The following is a 16,544-nucleotide window of genomic DNA, read 5'->3' as shown; positions in this document are numbered from 1 at the left end:
AATTAGATGTTTATTGATTAGAAGCTATAACAAAAATATGGAGTCTGAAAATTATGGATTACGCATCCAGATTTGGTAATTAAACGACTGCCAGTTAAAGTGGCAAATGCTTGTTTCGAGTTTGTAAAAAGAAAAACGAACAAAAAAAAATTTCATACCTCTCTTCGGATACCCGGTTTCCGGTCCGACCATGAATAGTCAATAAAATTGTGAAATTCTACAAAGGCAGGAAAAAAATTAGGCATAGAAAGCAGTGAGTGCTAAAAACTTAGATATTGAATTAGGGTGTGCTTTATTGTATTTTGTGTTGTCATTTGAGAGTATATGGACCAGATTATCAAAGGCTCAGAAGCTTTTGAACTCTTTCGTTATGTTCGTGGCTTTGCTACTGGAAATAAAGAAAAGTCATCGGCGTCATTGCCAGATGAATTCCACGTTGTCGACGAAAAGAGAGAGTGCTTTGCAAATTTAACGAAAATTAAGTTAGAAGAATCCGATGAACCAAACGAGTCAACGAACTTAATTACATGGGAAGATTTTGATATATCAGATCATCCAAAAAACTGGTCGAGACCACTAAAAGTTTATGTTACAATTTGTGTTTGTTTGCTAACAATTGCTACGTATATGGGCGCCTCAATAATTACCCCAGGTCTGGATGAAATCAAGAAAAGCATGCATGTGGGGAATGTTACTGCCATGCTTGGCCTTTCTCTGTTCATCGTTGGATACTCCGTTGGTCCGCTCTTCTTCGCGCCATTGACTGAAGTCCCGCAGATTGGAAGGCAAAAAGTATATTTGGTAACGTTGGTTATCTACATCTGCTTACAAATACCTACAGCACTTTGCTCAGGGATTGGCGCTTTGCTTCCTTTACGTTTTTTAGCTGGGTTTTTTGGTTCTCCAGCACTTGCTACCGGAGGTGCAACTATAACTGATATGTGGGACAGTAAATACGCACAGTACTTCGTCACTGCATGGTCACTCTGCGCTTTTAGTATGTAACATATGTTGTTTGTTTTTTTTTCTACTAACCACTCCTCTTACGTAGGTGGTCCCGCGTTAGGTCCTCTATTCGGTAGCATTATGGTGGTTGCCAAATCTTGGCGATGGCAATTTTGGTTTCTTATGATGCTTTCTGCAGCCGTGTTCATTCTTTTCTTTCTCTTTGTCCCTGAAACTTCAGCTTCTAATATTTTGCATCGCAAAGCTAACCGATTACGAAAATTGACGAACAATTCTCATCTCCAAACACCAGATGAGTTGCAATTTTCAAAATTGAATCCCTCGAAGCTACTTATGGAGATTTTTCTTCGACCGATCATTTTAAGTATAAATGAGCCAATTGTCCTATCTTTAAACCTATACCTTGGCTTGGTTTACTCTCTCATGTATCTGTGGTTTGAAGCATTTCCTATCGTCTATACAGAACTTTACCATTTCACTTTAATAGAGAGCGGATTAACTTACCTAGGAATTCTCATAGGAACACTCTTACCAACTCCGTTTTATTTTTATTATTTACACAAAGTGCTGATTCCAAAGCTGACGAATAACTCTGGACGCATTGTCCCGGAAGAAGTCTTACGAGTATCTTTCCCAGCCGCATTCTTTTTTCCTGTGTGTCTTTTTTGGTTTGGATGGACGGCTCAGCGTCCAATCAACTGCTTTTCTTCTCTCGTAAGCACTCTGTTTTATGCTGCTGGCTCTTTCCTTATTTTTCAAACTTGCTACCAATACCTTGCTTCTTCATACCCCAACTATATTGCTTCCGTCTATGCGGGAAACAACCTATGTCGCTCTTTGATGGCTTCTAGCTTTCCTCTGTTTGCGCGCGCTATGTTTAAAAATACTGGTCCTTCTTATGCTCCTGTTGGTTGGGGTTGCACCATTTTGGGTATCATATCTTGTATAATGTTCCCTATTCCTTTTGTGTTGTATAAATATGGACTAAGACTTCGGTTACGATCAAGTTATGCTACCAACTAAAGGGTGGCATAAGTTTATTTAAACTTAATTTTGTTACAATTGATGAACGGCGTGATACTATCATTATAGAAGTGGGTGGGTTTTTACAAGTCTAATTTTATTCAATGCCTTAATATATAAACCATCTAAACGTCTAAACATTTTCGCTGTCTTTTTGAGCATATTTGTCACTATATATGATTTAGCATTTCTGCGTATAGCATTACTTCGAAGATTACAATGTTTCGATTGAGCTGAGTTGAGAAATAGAACTAACTAAACACGGTTTCAATTCTAAAAATTCGGTCAGTCATTACACTCAATTTAAGTTTACAACTTGTGCTTCAGGAATACAATCAAATATAACGATTAGTGAAAACAGAGCTTCAATATGCTAAAGGTTTATTCCACTGGTAATGTATCTTGGAGAAACTATTGTTGTGTAATACAGATGCTAAACCCTTAAAAAAATATTTTTGTTCATTACTTTATTTGTTTATCTTTTTTTAATAGAGTAATTATCACAAATATCCTAAGTAGTTTAAGAAGCTTCTTATGTCTACTTACTTGCTGAACAAGATTTACATGTATCTTTGAATATGACAAGAATGCTTCTTGTTAACAATATATGCATGAACTAATAAGTGTTTCAATTTTAACGACTTAACTTGTTTATCTGTCTTTTTATGTTAATACTTAAAATACGAAAATGGCTCGTTCCCTTGAAACTTTAGTTGAGTAATATTCAGTAGAGTGTAAGAAAAATATACAATTGCTATCTCTAGTAACCGAGAAATGCTTAATGCGCTAAAAAAAAAATCTGAATATATTGAAGCTCCATATTCAGTATTGTTTATTCGTAAGAACAGTGCAATTATTATTCATATTCATTAACTTAAAAGGAGAATCCTAGTCCAAAGTAATATACCTAGTTTATTAAACGTTTGTATTATTCTGCAAAGGCATTCACGTTCATTCAATTTTTTAATCCAATTCCAGTTTCGATCCATTATCTCCAAAACGAAAACACAAATTAACCATGTCGAAGGTCTGACATGCGAACTTTAAATTTTCTGTAGAGTTAATAATTAGCGAGATCTATTTAACAAACGAGCGAACTCTAACCTTTTCATATAACACTTTTCTGTTCTTCTTCCAAATTATCCTTTGTAGGCATATTTACTGTGCGAACGTATGGTCTTTCCATACCTAAAAAACACAAAAGGAATGGGAATCATAGCAGCTGATATAAAGCCAAGCAGTGTCGTAGCCCAATGATCACCCAAATTATGGTACATGGGTCGTGCGACTAAAGTCATTCCTCCACTAGCCGAGTAGCGTACAAGCGTCGCAGCGGCAAGCGCACTCGGTGCCAGAGAGCGATAAGTATCGATAAAGTAGGTAAACATGACTGAAAATATAAGTAGCAGTGATGCCCCAAAAAAGATACTAGAAATTAAAGGAACTATCCAGTGTATTTTATGGGGGTAACACGTCCAGGCAAACCAAAACAAGCCAATGGGTAAAAGAAAGCACCCAATAAAAAGTGGATATAATCGATACTCCGGGGGCACATTTCCATTCATCTTTTTGTAGTTTTTGGAATAATAATAATATATAATGGGAGTGGAGGAAGTGGCCAAAAGAATACCAATACCGATACCAATAAAAGAAAGACCCTGTTCACCCTGATTGAAACCATACTGGGAATACACAATGGGATAGCTCTCAAAGTTGATGTAAACAATAGCGAAAAGTATAGTTACATAAATGGTGAAACAAACAACGATCGGTTCCGATATTAGCAATGAAATAGAATTTGTGAACGCTCGTACAATTGCTCTTTTGGGATCACGTTGCTTTTCATTCTCTGTATACCATAAAGGGTTTCCTGTCACTTTACGAAGGTAACGAGCTTTGTAGTAAAGAATTGTGTCGGCATGCGTTTCAGGAAGAGTAAAAATAACGAGCAAAGCTACAGAACCTGAAAATATCATGGTTATCCAAAATGTCCATCTCCATCCGAGGTAGCTTTGCGAAATAAAGTCACCTATAATAGGACCTATGACTGGTCCAAGGAAGGGAAAAGCACAAAGAATGGGAACAGTAAAAGTATACTCAACTGGACTATATATATCGCTAACGGTTCCTCCGCAGTTGGCTAGGGGAGTGCTACCAAAAAAACCTTGAAAATATCGAATTATAGCTAATGTCCAGACATTTTGAGCAACACCACCACCTATTTGAAGTAAAGTAAATACTATAAGAGTAATAAGGTAAACAATAAATCTTCCATAAATGCCGCTTAAAGGTGCAAAGGGTAAAGAACCCATGGAGAAGCCTACCAAATAAGTACACGTGCCTAGAGATGCGACAGGGATGGATGCATGAAAAACTTTCACCACCTCAGAAATTCCCGTGGAGTAGACGCTAGAAGAAAATGTAACAGGCATAGTTATAATACAAATCTGAATAATTATCCACCATTTATTCATGTTGGACCAATTTTTTGGATTTAGTGCATCCTGAGGGCCATCCCAAGTAACAAGGTAATCTTTGTTTTCTTTTTCATGCATCTTCTCTTCAATTACATTATCGCTTTTATTTATTTGCATGACATCCAAGAACCATTGCTCTTTGTCAAGTTCATCTGAAGAAGTCTTTGATATAGAAGGATCAAAGCTTCGGTGATCAATTGACAAGTTTTCTACATTTTGCCGATGGAGTTTCGCATAATGCTCTTCAAACTTTTTTCCTGTAGCTAGGGAAATTAAGTCCATCTTCGGCACAAGTAACAGACCTATATACCTAAAAGTTTATTTATGTATGCGTAAATAAATATCTGAGATAACGTCAGCCAAAGTCCGGCCTGGCTAGTATAACCGGAGCTGTCTAAGGATTCAAAATCAAGAAAATATTTAAAGAAACAATATCAAAATCATGTTTGATTTTTTCCACTATATATAGAAATACAAGAGCCAATTCTAGCTTGCGGTCAGCGATTCCGCAATAACCGTTGCCGCGCGATCCGCAATAACCGTAGGTTTTGCGTACTCCGCTTGCGCCATATCATGTTCTCCCTTTATATTGCATTACCGAAACAGCATATAGGTAACAATCGTCTCAACTTTGAGTATAAAGCTTACAATAACACCATAAACAATATCGCAAATAAGATTTGTTTACATGACAATTCTTAAAATTTACCGACCCTCAGATTCTTGAAAGATTTTCACTTGTAAAAGAATGGTCGTTTCGTAAACACAAGTGTTAAGGCTGTAGTCGCTTTCGTGTGAGTGTGGAATAATGGTTAGTTAATAATTAATCATTGAAAGATACCCGTTGATTTCTCCCGGAATGAACTAGGGCATGAATAATTATATCTTGCCAGTTGGTATTCATAGTTTTTATATAAATATCATGCCAATTCATTTACTCCAATCATTTTTAAGTACCATAAAAGTAAAAAATCCTTTTAGTACTTTTAGTATGCGTGACAAGGTGAACGACCTCTTCTATTACTACAAAATGAATACTTGGTGGATTTGTAAAAAGCTTACATACTTAGTTAGAATTATTTATTCGAGCAAATAAACGCGTTTATTTTTATTTTTCAGCTTGTCAGCAGAGGAAAACCGTTACATTCCTTCCTTCTTAATCGTGCAACGAAAGGGGTCTTAATTTAATAAAAGTAGAATAATTCTTAAAGTCGTAATTTCAAGATTTCGAAAATATAGTGGACTCCTCTTTATAATTATGTGTAATAAGTGCGTATAAAGGTAGCTCACTATGCTAATATGCACAGACTTCGGCTTTTGCAATACTCAAATTTAAAGCAAGTAGTAATTATCTGCCGTGCAAATGTCGCTAATTTTCAATTAATAAAAGACGAAGTTCTTGGGATTAATGGAAAGCGTGGAGCCGAAACGTATTAGAACAAAAAAAGCCTGCCTTGTCTGTCATAAGAAAAAACGAAAATGCAGTGGCACTTTTCCTTGTTCGTATTGTCAAAAATATTGCTATGAATGTCAATATGCCCAGGATTCCGTTCAAAGCAATGATTTACACAGAAAAGACAGTTGGTCAGAGACGGAAAGTAGTAATAGACAAGTTTTAGAGTCAAACAAATTTGAAAAAGCCAAATTTTCTCCATCTGAATCTGATAACTCGAATGAGGTATGGACTTCTCATAATTACGAATCCGACGACCATATAATTCAAGAAAAGAAAAAACGAAAGATAACCAAAAAAACAAATGCCCTTTGTTTTCCTGCTATCGTGAGTGAGAAGCTTGAAATTTCTCCGTCAACAAGATATAAACCATTGGCTTGGAATGTCGGAGCTCGTTTCTGTCAAAAGCGGAATGAAGATCCAAAAATACACACATATTTATCTAAAGAACAATGCCACTATTATGTCTCTATATATTTTCAGAATGTGAACCCCATTTTTGAATTGTTGGAACAAATTGCTTTTGAGGAAAAACTAAATACGCTTTGGGCTGCAGAAATGACCGCTGAGTTTGAGGTTTTACTTAGCACTGTCGTAGTACTTGGCTCTTACTTTTCGCATCAAAATTCCTTGTCAACTGAGCTTCAACTAATGCAACACGCCGAAAGCATGCTGGATAATAGCGCATTCTCAATTAACAGTATTCCATCAATCAGCCAAATTATTACCTGGATTTTAAGAAGCGTCTACTTACGAACCGCTGCTCATCCGCATAACGCTTGGTTAGCGTCTTGTGTTTATATGCAATGCATTGAAATTTTTTGCCTTCATCATGATACCAATGAGGAAGAGGCAGTTTTATCTGAGCCTGAAGAGCAAAAATACACTTATTTTTCTTCAAAGAACAAAATTTTTTCAATTGGATGGGCTTTTAACAGAATATTAGCCTCAGAATACGGGACAACTCCTATAAAACTATCTCAGTTGAATATTAAAAGAGTGGATTTTCCAGAAAAATCAAAGTCTCATCAACTTGTACGTTTAGCAAGTATTTTACCCGAAAGTGACGAGTTGACAAAGGAACCCCAAATGGCATATCTCGCAGCAATCCAGAGGATATCTCATCTTTCGAAATTACAACCCGTCCAACTTACCCTTATGAGAGCAACCGTTTGTTTCCATTTGTACCGAAGCCTTTTTTTAACAAACTCTCATCCTGATGAAACGATCGTCGGTATCATAGTTAAAATGACTGATGAAGCATTGGATAAATGTCTGACTTTATGCCAAAAAAGACTAGCATGGTGGAGTATTTTGGACATACCATTTCATGGTATTTGTGTCCTCTTGTCGATTGATACCAAAGAAAGCTTGCAGCTAATTCCAAAGGCATTTGAAGCTCTGAACACTGTTATAGAAATTTTCAATACTCCTGCTTCGAGAGATGCTTTTCAGGTTGCTTCAGCGTTGTGCGATGCATTAAGGAATAGGAAAATAAACGAAGCAAAATTATTAGATTATAGAGAACCATTGAAAAAACAAAAAAAGGATTTATTCGACGATTTTAACTTGCATGGATCTTCTGAATTGGTTATGGGAGACCCATTTTTCGATTTATTTAATTTTGATACTGATCTTTATTGTTAATATGTGGTGCATTCTGTTGACCGAATGTTTACGAATTGAGTCCTTCGCTACAATGTTCGCCATTCATACAAAAGATTTGGCCCAAGTTATGATATTATTAGAAATCGCCAATGATCTTTATGGTAATACCAAGGATCAAAGATTATACGGGAAAGAACATTTATAACCGACACAATTATTTTCGTGTTCTTACTTAAACTTAGATAAAACAAACGGAAAACCCTTTTTCACATTCCTCCTGTAGCGAATTAGGAAGATTATACTTTTTTTTTAGTAAAAAAAAAAAACAAAAAGAGGAACCCTAATCTCGTAAAACTAAGTTATCCCACTCTTAGCAATTTAAGTATTCATAAGGAGATCATACAGGAGAAGACCCCGTGAATCTTTTCCGTAAACTCAACATCATTGTGCTCTTCAAGATAATTTGCTATATATTGTCTACTACGAGAAACACTCTTCAGATGAAGATAGGTTTTCACAGTCTTTCATTGAAAGAACGCTTGAGTGTCTTTACTGAAAAATATGAATTCGTTCCATGGAGTCCGCGAGAATTATGAGGCGCCTTACTTTATAAGAACACTAGCCGATATCATGAAGATGTAGCATGTAAGGTTTATGATTCCAAGTAAGACCTTTCTTTTCATAATCAACGAGGAAGATAACCACTGCTAGTTTTTAAACCCAAAGACATAGCCATATTAAGAGAGCAATGGAGTTAACTACTAAGGGAATGAAATAATCAAAAGTCTCATCCCAAATTTTAAAAGTGGAAATAGTAGCAGAATGAGACCCAAAAAATGAATAAAACGGTGATAAAAAACGCCCGAAATCATATATACTGCTGTTCTTAGATTACAATAAGCAGGGACAATAAGAGTCAAAATTTCAACTGGTCGAAACAGTATTTCGTCACCAACGGCGACGTAAATGAAGAAACAAGTAAATTACTGGACACCGCCAATAATCAGATGTATTAAACTTCCAAGACACGGTGACCATAATCGTAAACCGTTTACCGTTAGCAAAAGGCGGTTGGCATTCCTTACTAACCAAAACTCACTGGTTGAGATATTAGACTTCACAAATTGATATTCCCTTGCTTAAATTTTTATTTAAAAGAATATATTGATAACAGAGCAGACTGTCATAAGGAAACTGGCTGCTTGAATGAAGACTTGAGAATTTGGATTGTGAGAAAGAAAATACCATAAAACATATAACCTTATTTTTTTATAAAGTTTCCTTGCATATTCTGACTTTATTGCTTACCTTTAACCTTTTTGATTAAATTTTAAAGAATCCCTTAGTAAGTTGCAACAATCCTTCTGTTGTTATCATAGGCACTATTAGAAGTGATTTATCAATTTATTCGGTTGTATTACAAAACGGGACCGTTCAATTCCACCAGACAAGCTCCCATAGCGGGCTTAGATACGACGATGGCGGCGTCCAAACCTTCCTGACTCAAGTTGGGAAAATGTTTGTTATAGTATTGCTTTTTTAAAGCACGAATCACTTCGGATAGTCTTTTAACAGTGGTTAAGTGTACTGCTGAGCCTCCCCAACCAGCACCGGTTGTTCGAGCACCATATGCGCCATTGGCAGTAGAAATCGCACATACTTCTCGCAATTCTGGACTTGAAGAATTATTATTTATGTCAGCAGATCTTTGTGAATCATTCAAAAGTTTTCCAAACGCCCTTAAGAAGTTTTCTGAGTTATCCGAGGGCTTATGTTCGTGAAAGAGCTTGAGAGTCTGTAATACACGTAAAAATTCCGAGAATACATGAATGGCTCTTTGATATATTTTCATTAAATCATAACGAACAGGCATTGCGGTTAGAAACGTTTCGGTAAAATGTTCCACCGACATCTCCAACTTCTTGGCCATCTGTTCAGTAGTAAAGCCCACTTTTTCTTCTTCTGAAAAAAAAGTTTCTGTAATCTTAAGCATTTCTTGTGTGCGCTCAAGGCCAACGGCGATGTCGTTACCATCCCAAGGAGGCTGTTTTAAATATTGTTCATAGTACGTGTCCATGAAGCTTCGTAATGTCCCTGCTGTTTTAAGGTTAGAGTCTTTAGGAAGTGTTAAATTGTACTTCTTGGCTAGTATTTCAGCAGCTACGGTCATTTCGACTACTCGCAAGTTGTAATTGGTGGCAGCGGTCTTGTGTTTGTTAGCCTGCACAAGCGTATTAGTTACAAGAAAGACCATTTCCTCTGGTTTGGTCGAAGGGATCTGGAAGGGAATACCGATCAGCTTTGGACGGAACTGGATTAGCAAAGCCTTTTCTCTCTCTCCATAGATAGACGCACACTGATCCATGCCTCCGGTATTTACCCCCACATAATGCTCTGAAACAACGCTAATCCTAGTCAAGTCTTCCTTGGTAACTGTGTTGATTCCGTTGGCCTTCAAAACGGCCATGATAGATGCCACACAAAAAGCAGCAGAAGAAGACAAACCTCCGCCTGTAGGGACGTTTCCGTCAAAGGTTAGTCTCATGCCCTTGAGAGGTTTGGAGCCACCTTGCACCAGATTTGGATATTTTTCTAAAATAAACTTATGAGCCACTATTAAGGAACAACGGAAATAATTTCCCCAACTGTGCTGGTCCTTGTTAATGGAAATGACAGAACCGTCTGACGGTAAATCAAACTGTTCTTTCTGAAATTCTTCATCCGTGTTCGTCAGAACCATCTTACCATCATCCGTTACCGCAACCGCAGCCACCACATCTACCTCCATAGCCATAGGGAGTACCGAAAAATAATTGTAGTCGATGTGCTCTCCGATAATGTTGACTCGACCAGGCGAACGACTCAAAAAACTGGGGCCCCTTTTATATTCCTCCTTGAATTTTGAGAGCAAGCTTTCATAACGAGCTTTGTTTCCTTCAGGATCAGTATAAAACGATAAATTATGATATATAGGTATTGTAGCCATTTGGTGTTCTCTTTGTCGACCTTTCTTCGCTAGTTTTTCTTATTCTTCTCTCTTCTTAGATTCGCAGAAATCAGACCTAAGTATAGCTTTTCTTTGCCTCTAAGCATAAATATATGTATAAATTAAGGAATGTTCATTGCTTGTAATTGGAAAACCTAAGCCGGATGATGTTGTGTCATCACTGAAATGATCGGCAAGAAACATTGACAATCTCATCCTCAAATTGTTACCCATTCAGCCGAAAACCTAAGCCTAGCATACAGCCGATTGATTGGGGGGAAAAGGGGGGAAGCAAAGCTTAAATTGGAGAAACTGGAGAGAGGCCGTCGCGAAAACCTTCTTCGAGTACTGATATCGGGGATCACATCGTAACCCTCCTGTCACACATCATCGTACCATCAGACGAACCAAGTATAAATATTGGGCGCATGGACGTAGAAAACCCTTAAAAATCAAAGCAAGTTAGGAAGTCCCTCAAGCTTGAACATAATAACCTTTGCAATTGAGAAATCATTTGCGAGTAAAAAGCTAGATTCTTATCTGGGAAGAACTCAATTGTTATCTTTTTACTCAAAACCATATCATTCGTCTTCTCGAAAACTCCTTAATTTTTTTATTTTTTTGTAATTCATATCCATGGGATCTAATTCTTACATTATTGTTACTGGTGGTGCCGGATACATTGGCTCCCATACAGTCGTAGAACTGATCCACCATGGCTATAATGTTATCATCATAGACAATTTATGTAACTCTAGCTACGAAGCAGTGGCCCGCATTGAGTTTCTCGTTCGAAAATCCATTTTGTTTTATGATATTGACCTGCGCGACGAAAAGCAATTGAGTCATGTCTTCTCATCTCACAACATCCAAGGCGTTATCCATTTTGCTGCTCTTAAAGCCGTCGGAGAATCAACCAAAATTCCTCTTGATTATTATGACAACAACATCAATGGATCCATTACCTTACTTCGAGTCATGGGCAAACACAATGTTAAAACGATTGTCTTTAGCTCTTCTGCCACAGTCTATGGAGATGCAACACGATTTGAAAACATGATCCCTATTCCCGAAACCTGCCCGAATGATCCCACAAATCCCTACGGTAAAACAAAATACACCATCGAGAATCTCATTAAAGACCTTCATACCAGCGATCGGACATGGCGTGGTGCCATTCTACGCTATTTTAATCCCATTGGCGCCCATCCCTCTGGTTTGATCGGTGAAGATCCATTGGACATCCCTAATAATTTATTACCATATCTCGCGCAAGTAGCAATTGGTAGACGTGAAAAGCTTTATGTTTTCGGAAATGATTATGAAAGTCATGATGGTACGCCTATTCGTGATTATATCCATGTTGTTGATTTGGCCAAAGGTCATATTGCGGCTTTAGACTATATGAATAACTTGAAGCACGATATTGGCTTGTATCGTGAATGGAATCTTGGAACTGGTAAAGGATCCACTGTCTTTGATATTTATAAAGCGTTCTGCAAAACAGTAGGTACTGAACTACAATACGAAGTCGTCGGCAGACGAGATGGTGATGTCCTTAATTTAACAGCTAACCCAACACGTGCCAAGCAAGAATTGAAATGGAATGCAGCCCTGAATGTTGAAGATGCATGTAGAGATTTTTGGAAGTGGACAACCGAAAACCCTTTTGGCTTTCGAGTTGATAATTATCAGTGGAAATTATTTAATGAATCCGATACACCCAATTATAAGAACCGATTGCATACTGTGAAATTTCCTGACTTGCAGGTGTCCTTTGCTAATTACGGCGCATTAATACAAGATGTCCGATACAAAGATCGAGGCTTGGTCGTTGGTTTCCAAGAATTTAAGCCTTATACATCCGATGACAATCCTCTTTTCGGCTCGACAGTTGGTCGGTATGCTAATCGCATTGCAAATGGATCTATTCAAATAGAAGGGACAACATACAACCTTGACAAAAATCAAAACGGGTCTACCTTGCACGGTGGAAGGAATGCATTTAACAGGCAATACTTTTTGGGTCCAATCTCAAAACAATATAAAGATTCTAATACCTTGGAGTTTATTCTACTGGATAAAGATGGTAACAATGGATTTCCCGCTGATGTAGAGACCGTAGTCAAGTATACGGTAGACAATAACTCGATTGAAATAGAGTATCAATCTTCCATTTGTGAAGACTCGTTAAAAGATGCAACAGCTATAAGTTTAACTAATCACTCTTATTGGAATCTTTCTGATGGTGAAACCATTGATGGTACTATATTGAAATTGGCTTCTGATAAATACCTTAAGGTAGATCCAAAAACTCTTTTACCAAGCGGTGAGATCACTCAATCAACCCAGCCATTGACCAAGTCAATTGAACTTGTACCGGATGTTTCTTTTGATAATTGTTTTATAGTCGGTGAAAGCGATTTTGCTCTTGATACAAGAAGCAGAGAGCTCAAGGCAATTGCTGAAGCAAGTCACCCTTCCACATCAATTAAAATCTCCGTGGCATCTACAGAACCGGCTTTTCAACTATACACAGGGGACAACGTAGATATTGATCCTTTTAGAGCTAGAGCCGGTTTCTGCGTTGAAGCAGGTCGCTATTTAAGTGCAATCAATTATTTGCCCTGGTCCAAACAAGTTCTTCTTCACAAGGGAGAGTTTTATGGCTCTAAATTAATGTTTTCTTTCACATGTTAAATATGGAAATGAAGATTAATGAATTTTTAAATATGCATAATTTTAGTACGTTCAGTTGATATGTCGCAAAAACGGGAATGAAATGTTAAGGAGATAACTCATAAATAACCTTTGTTTGTTCTAGACAAACAAGAATACGTAGTAAAAAGTGACCGATATTTTAGGAATTCGGTTTATGAAAGCATGATGAACGTTAGCAATGTATAAAAAAGGACATAAGGACACAGATTAGAAGGCTTCGTCAACCAGTTCTTTAATTCCTTGATCAAGAGAAATTTGAGGTTTCCAACCAAATTGCTTCAGTCTTTCATAATTTAAAGAATATCTTGTGTCATTATAATTTCTGTCTTTAAAAAATGAAATAAACTTCGAATAGTCAAAGTTGTTCGAAGGAAATTTTTTCTGGAGGAAGTAATCGCATATACGCTTCACGAGAGAATAATTGTCAATTTCGTCTTCAGAGCCAACATTAAAAAGTTGATGATTAGTATGACGATTATAAGAGGCAGCATTCATTCGTTCTTTCGACCAAATTAAATCAAGAGCGGTTAAAAAGTCATACACATGCAAATATTTTCTCTTTTGTGAGCCATCACCGTGAATGGTAATTTTGTCAAACATGACTTCGTGACTTTTCTGTTGAAGAAACCGGTGTAGTTTAGAAATTGTCATAGGAATTAATTTTTCTCCATCTTGTCGTGATCCATAAATATTATTGGCTCGAATAATTGTCACAGGAAGATTATACGACAACTCATAGGATCCGATGATTAAGTCAACAGCGGCTTTGGAGGCAGCGTACGGATTACTCGGGTTCAATTTGCAAAGCTCATCAACATTTTCATGATCTTCCTGTTCGCCGTAGACTTCATCAGTAGATATGTGCATAAATGTGAGCACACTACGAAGGTGGGGATAGCGATCGAGCAAAAGTCGAGAGCACTCTAGCAGATGTTGAGTGCAGAGAATGTTGTTTTTAGTAAAGAAGATAGGATCTGAGAAGGAGCGATCGACACATGTTTCTGCAGCGAAATTGATGATCTGTGTGATCCGCGTGTTTGGAAACTCATCGATGATAAATTTTTGGAGGGCAGCATATTCTGAAACCAAATTTATCTTAATAAAGTTGAAATTTGGCCTTCCCAAAACATTCTGGAGAAATTTCGTGCTGTTCTCGCTTGCGTAGTTTAATGTATCCATACATGTAAAATGAAATTGAGGATATTTAAACACAAGGAAGTCTAGGCAATGGGATCCAATGAATCCTGCCCCGCCTGTTACCAAAACATGCTGCTCGTAACCATCGCAAACGGTCATATTAGATACCTTTAATGGCTTTAACAAAAAATTCGCACAGTCGGAGCTTTAGCCCTGCAATAAATGAACACGTGTTGATTACAAAATTAATAGCTTATGAACCAAGAAAGAAAAAAAAATAATTAAATTCGTCCTTTCTGTACTTTGTTTACGAAATATACTCCACCGTATACCCTTATCCCTAAACGTTCACCCGTGCTTTTGTCGACTTAATTCTCTTGTGCACAGCTAATAATGTAATTAGTAAAGCTCAAAACAAATATCGATATATCTCCGTAAAACGTCAGAAAATACTCAGGACTAACGCCCGACTGGAAGAAGGAGGTGAAAGGATAAGACAATGCATGGCGGTACTAAGGTGTGAAAGGACATAGATATCGAAGCCAAGATGTATTATTCCTTAGAAAACGAATCAATGACTTAAAGCCCCTGATCTAATAAGGGCTTCACTCCGCAAACTCTCCGACTACTTTTAGGTTAAATTTGCTGTTTCGCTTATAATGAGGCTTGTGTATGCGGAGTGAACGGTGGGGTAAAGAATTATGTAACCTACATCATGAAACCACCATGAAGAAATGTCTGATCCTCAAGGTACCTTCTTCCTGCTGAATTATATAATACTACAATCTCAAGGATGAGTATGAAGTTCGACTTTACAGATCATTCTCATCGCCGATATAATCCTTTAAATGATACATGGGTACTGTGTTCTCCTCATCGTGCAAAACGACCTTGGCAAGGTGAACAAGAAGAAATTAAGAAGAACGAGTTACTGGAGTATGATCCAAAGTGCTATTTGTGTCCTGGAAATGAAAGGGCAATGGGAATAAAGAATCCAAATTATATGACAACCTATGTCTTTCGCAACGACTATCCAGCTGTCAAAATTGACCAGCCTGATTATGTGGAAGAACTAGATACTAAAGAGAAAAGAGACTCCTTAAAGTCTCGTTTGCTTAAAACTCAAAGCGTAAAAGGCAATTGCTTTGTCATTTGCTTTAGCCCCAATCATAGTTTAACGCTTCCTCGCATGGAAGTAGATGCGATTATGCATGTCGTGGAAACTTGGAAACAGCTCTATTTTAACTTGAAGAATGAGTCTTCTGAAGGTGTCTACTATAAATATATTGAATTTTTTGAAAACAAAGGTTCCGCCATGGGCTGCTCGAATCCTCATCCTCATGGTCAGGCCTGGTGCTTAGATACCATTCCCACAATTGTTGGTGAAGAAATTAAGAATATGACTAAATATTTCAATTCAAACGGTACTCACTTGTTGGGAGACTACATCGAGCTCGAGGTCGAAGAAAAGCAAAGGATTGTCCTTGAGAATGATTCCTTCATAGTACTTGTTCCTTATTGGGCTTTATGGCCTTTTGAAACTCTTTTGATCGCGAAAGAGCACTTGTGTTCGTTAATTGACTTCCAAGAAAAGCATGTTCAAGATTTGGCTTCAATCTTAAAAAAAATAACCACAAAGTACGATAATTTATTTTGTACAAGCTTCCCCTATTCAATGGGAGTTCACCAAGCACCTCTCCATGGTACCGAAGATGAATGCAACAATTCTTGGTTCCATATCCACTTTTACCCTCCATTGCTGAGGTCAGCCTCAGTAAAGAAATTTTGCGTCGGTTTCGAAATGCTAGGCGAAGCCCAAAGAGATTTGACTAGTGAACAAGCCGCTGTGCGACTGCAAGGACTTGATGGTGAAAAACATTACCTTGATACTCTTGCTTAATTCATTATGCTAGAGCTGGTGATTCTGTATTTTATATGTACTGGCAAGTCTACGTTTCAATTCTAATTTTTTAGCTGTTTCAGCATATACCTGTTGATTTGTGTATGTAAATGAAGAATATATATTATCCTCTTGTAAAGTTCAACTTTTGGTTTATCCTGGATTTTTTGGAATTATCCACATGCAAGAAAATAGATATGGCACAGTTTATATTAACTTTTCAATAAAAAAAATAAAGTATGTATGAACTTTGTCTGATGGAAGTAATTAAAT

At 37.3% G+C, this 16,544-nt stretch overlaps 7 protein-coding genes across 7 annotated transcripts; 4 read left to right on the top strand and 3 right to left on the bottom strand.

Moving 5' to 3' along the window:
* Positions 1-117: 117 nt before the first annotated feature.
* SPOG_02238 (transporter mfs1) lies at positions 118-2,436 on the top strand. The gene is made up of 2 exons (XM_013168179.1): positions 118-997; positions 1,052-2,436. Exons 1-2 carry the CDS (start codon positions 325-327, stop codon positions 1,987-1,989), a joined length of 1,611 nt encoding a protein of 536 aa, XP_013023633.1. The 5' UTR covers positions 118-324; the 3' UTR covers positions 1,990-2,436.
* Positions 2,437-3,128: 692 nt separating this feature from the next.
* SPOG_02237 (MFS transporter) lies at positions 3,129-5,036 on the bottom strand (the record flags this gene model as incomplete). The annotated part of the gene is made up of 2 exons (XM_013168178.1): positions 3,129-4,776; positions 5,023-5,036. 2 exons carry the CDS (start codon positions 5,034-5,036, stop codon positions 3,129-3,131), a joined length of 1,662 nt encoding a protein of 553 aa, XP_013023632.1.
* Positions 5,037-5,775: 739 nt separating this feature from the next.
* On the top strand, positions 5,776-8,463 carry SPOG_02236 (zinc finger protein). The gene has a single exon (XM_013168177.1). It carries the CDS (start codon positions 5,875-5,877, stop codon positions 7,564-7,566), a length of 1,692 nt encoding a protein of 563 aa, XP_013023631.1. The 5' UTR covers positions 5,776-5,874; the 3' UTR covers positions 7,567-8,463.
* On the bottom strand, positions 7,642-10,708 carry SPOG_02235 (galactokinase Gal1). Its single transcript, XM_013168176.1, has one exon. It carries the CDS (start codon positions 10,511-10,513, stop codon positions 8,945-8,947), a length of 1,569 nt encoding a protein of 522 aa, XP_013023630.1. The 5' UTR covers positions 10,514-10,708; the 3' UTR covers positions 7,642-8,944.
* Positions 10,709-10,868: 160 nt separating this feature from the next.
* SPOG_02234 (UDP-glucose 4-epimerase/aldose 1-epimerase) lies at positions 10,869-14,116 on the top strand. The gene has a single exon (XM_013168175.1). It carries the CDS (start codon positions 11,150-11,152, stop codon positions 13,211-13,213), a length of 2,064 nt encoding a protein of 687 aa, XP_013023629.1. The 5' UTR covers positions 10,869-11,149; the 3' UTR covers positions 13,214-14,116.
* SPOG_02233 (nucleotide-sugar 4,6-dehydratase) lies at positions 12,915-15,308 on the bottom strand. The gene has a single exon (XM_013168174.1). It carries the CDS (start codon positions 14,528-14,530, stop codon positions 13,442-13,444), a length of 1,089 nt encoding a protein of 362 aa, XP_013023628.1. The 5' UTR covers positions 14,531-15,308; the 3' UTR covers positions 12,915-13,441.
* SPOG_02232 (galactose-1-phosphate uridylyltransferase Gal7) lies at positions 14,663-16,520 on the top strand. Its single transcript, XM_013168173.1, has one exon. The coding sequence runs from the start codon at positions 15,165-15,167 to the stop codon at positions 16,269-16,271; it is 1,107 nt and encodes a 368-aa protein (XP_013023627.1). The 5' UTR covers positions 14,663-15,164; the 3' UTR covers positions 16,272-16,520.
* Positions 16,521-16,544: the final 24 nt, after the last annotated feature.

This window comes from Schizosaccharomyces cryophilus (assembly GCF_000004155.1).
Source record: "Schizosaccharomyces cryophilus OY26 unplaced genomic scaffold supercont4.4, whole genome shotgun sequence".
Lineage (NCBI taxonomy): Eukaryota > Fungi > Ascomycota > Schizosaccharomycetes > Schizosaccharomycetales > Schizosaccharomycetaceae > Schizosaccharomyces > Schizosaccharomyces cryophilus.
The sequence above is the reverse complement of the archived record's forward strand: the minus strand, read 5'-3'. Positions and strand labels throughout refer to the sequence as shown.

Excerpts from the sequence above, each read along its gene's own strand:
- SPOG_02235 (XM_013168176.1), bottom strand. The coding sequence starts at position 10,513 with ATGGCTACAATACCTATATATCATAATTTATCGTTTTATACTGATCCT.
- SPOG_02232 (XM_013168173.1), top strand. The coding sequence starts at position 15,165 with ATGAGTATGAAGTTCGACTTTACAGATCATTCTCATCGCCGATATAAT.
- SPOG_02233 (XM_013168174.1), bottom strand. The coding sequence starts at position 14,530 with ATGACCGTTTGCGATGGTTACGAGCAGCATGTTTTGGTAACAGGCGGG.
- SPOG_02236 (XM_013168177.1), top strand. The coding sequence starts at position 5,875 with ATGGAAAGCGTGGAGCCGAAACGTATTAGAACAAAAAAAGCCTGCCTT.
- SPOG_02238 (XM_013168179.1), top strand. The coding sequence starts at position 325 with ATGGACCAGATTATCAAAGGCTCAGAAGCTTTTGAACTCTTTCGTTAT. Across the intron at positions 998-1,051 it reads ATGGTCACTCTGCGCTTTTA|GTGGTCCCGCGTTAGGTCCT; the intron begins GTATGTAACATA and ends CCTCTTACGTAG.
- SPOG_02234 (XM_013168175.1), top strand. The coding sequence starts at position 11,150 with ATGGGATCTAATTCTTACATTATTGTTACTGGTGGTGCCGGATACATT.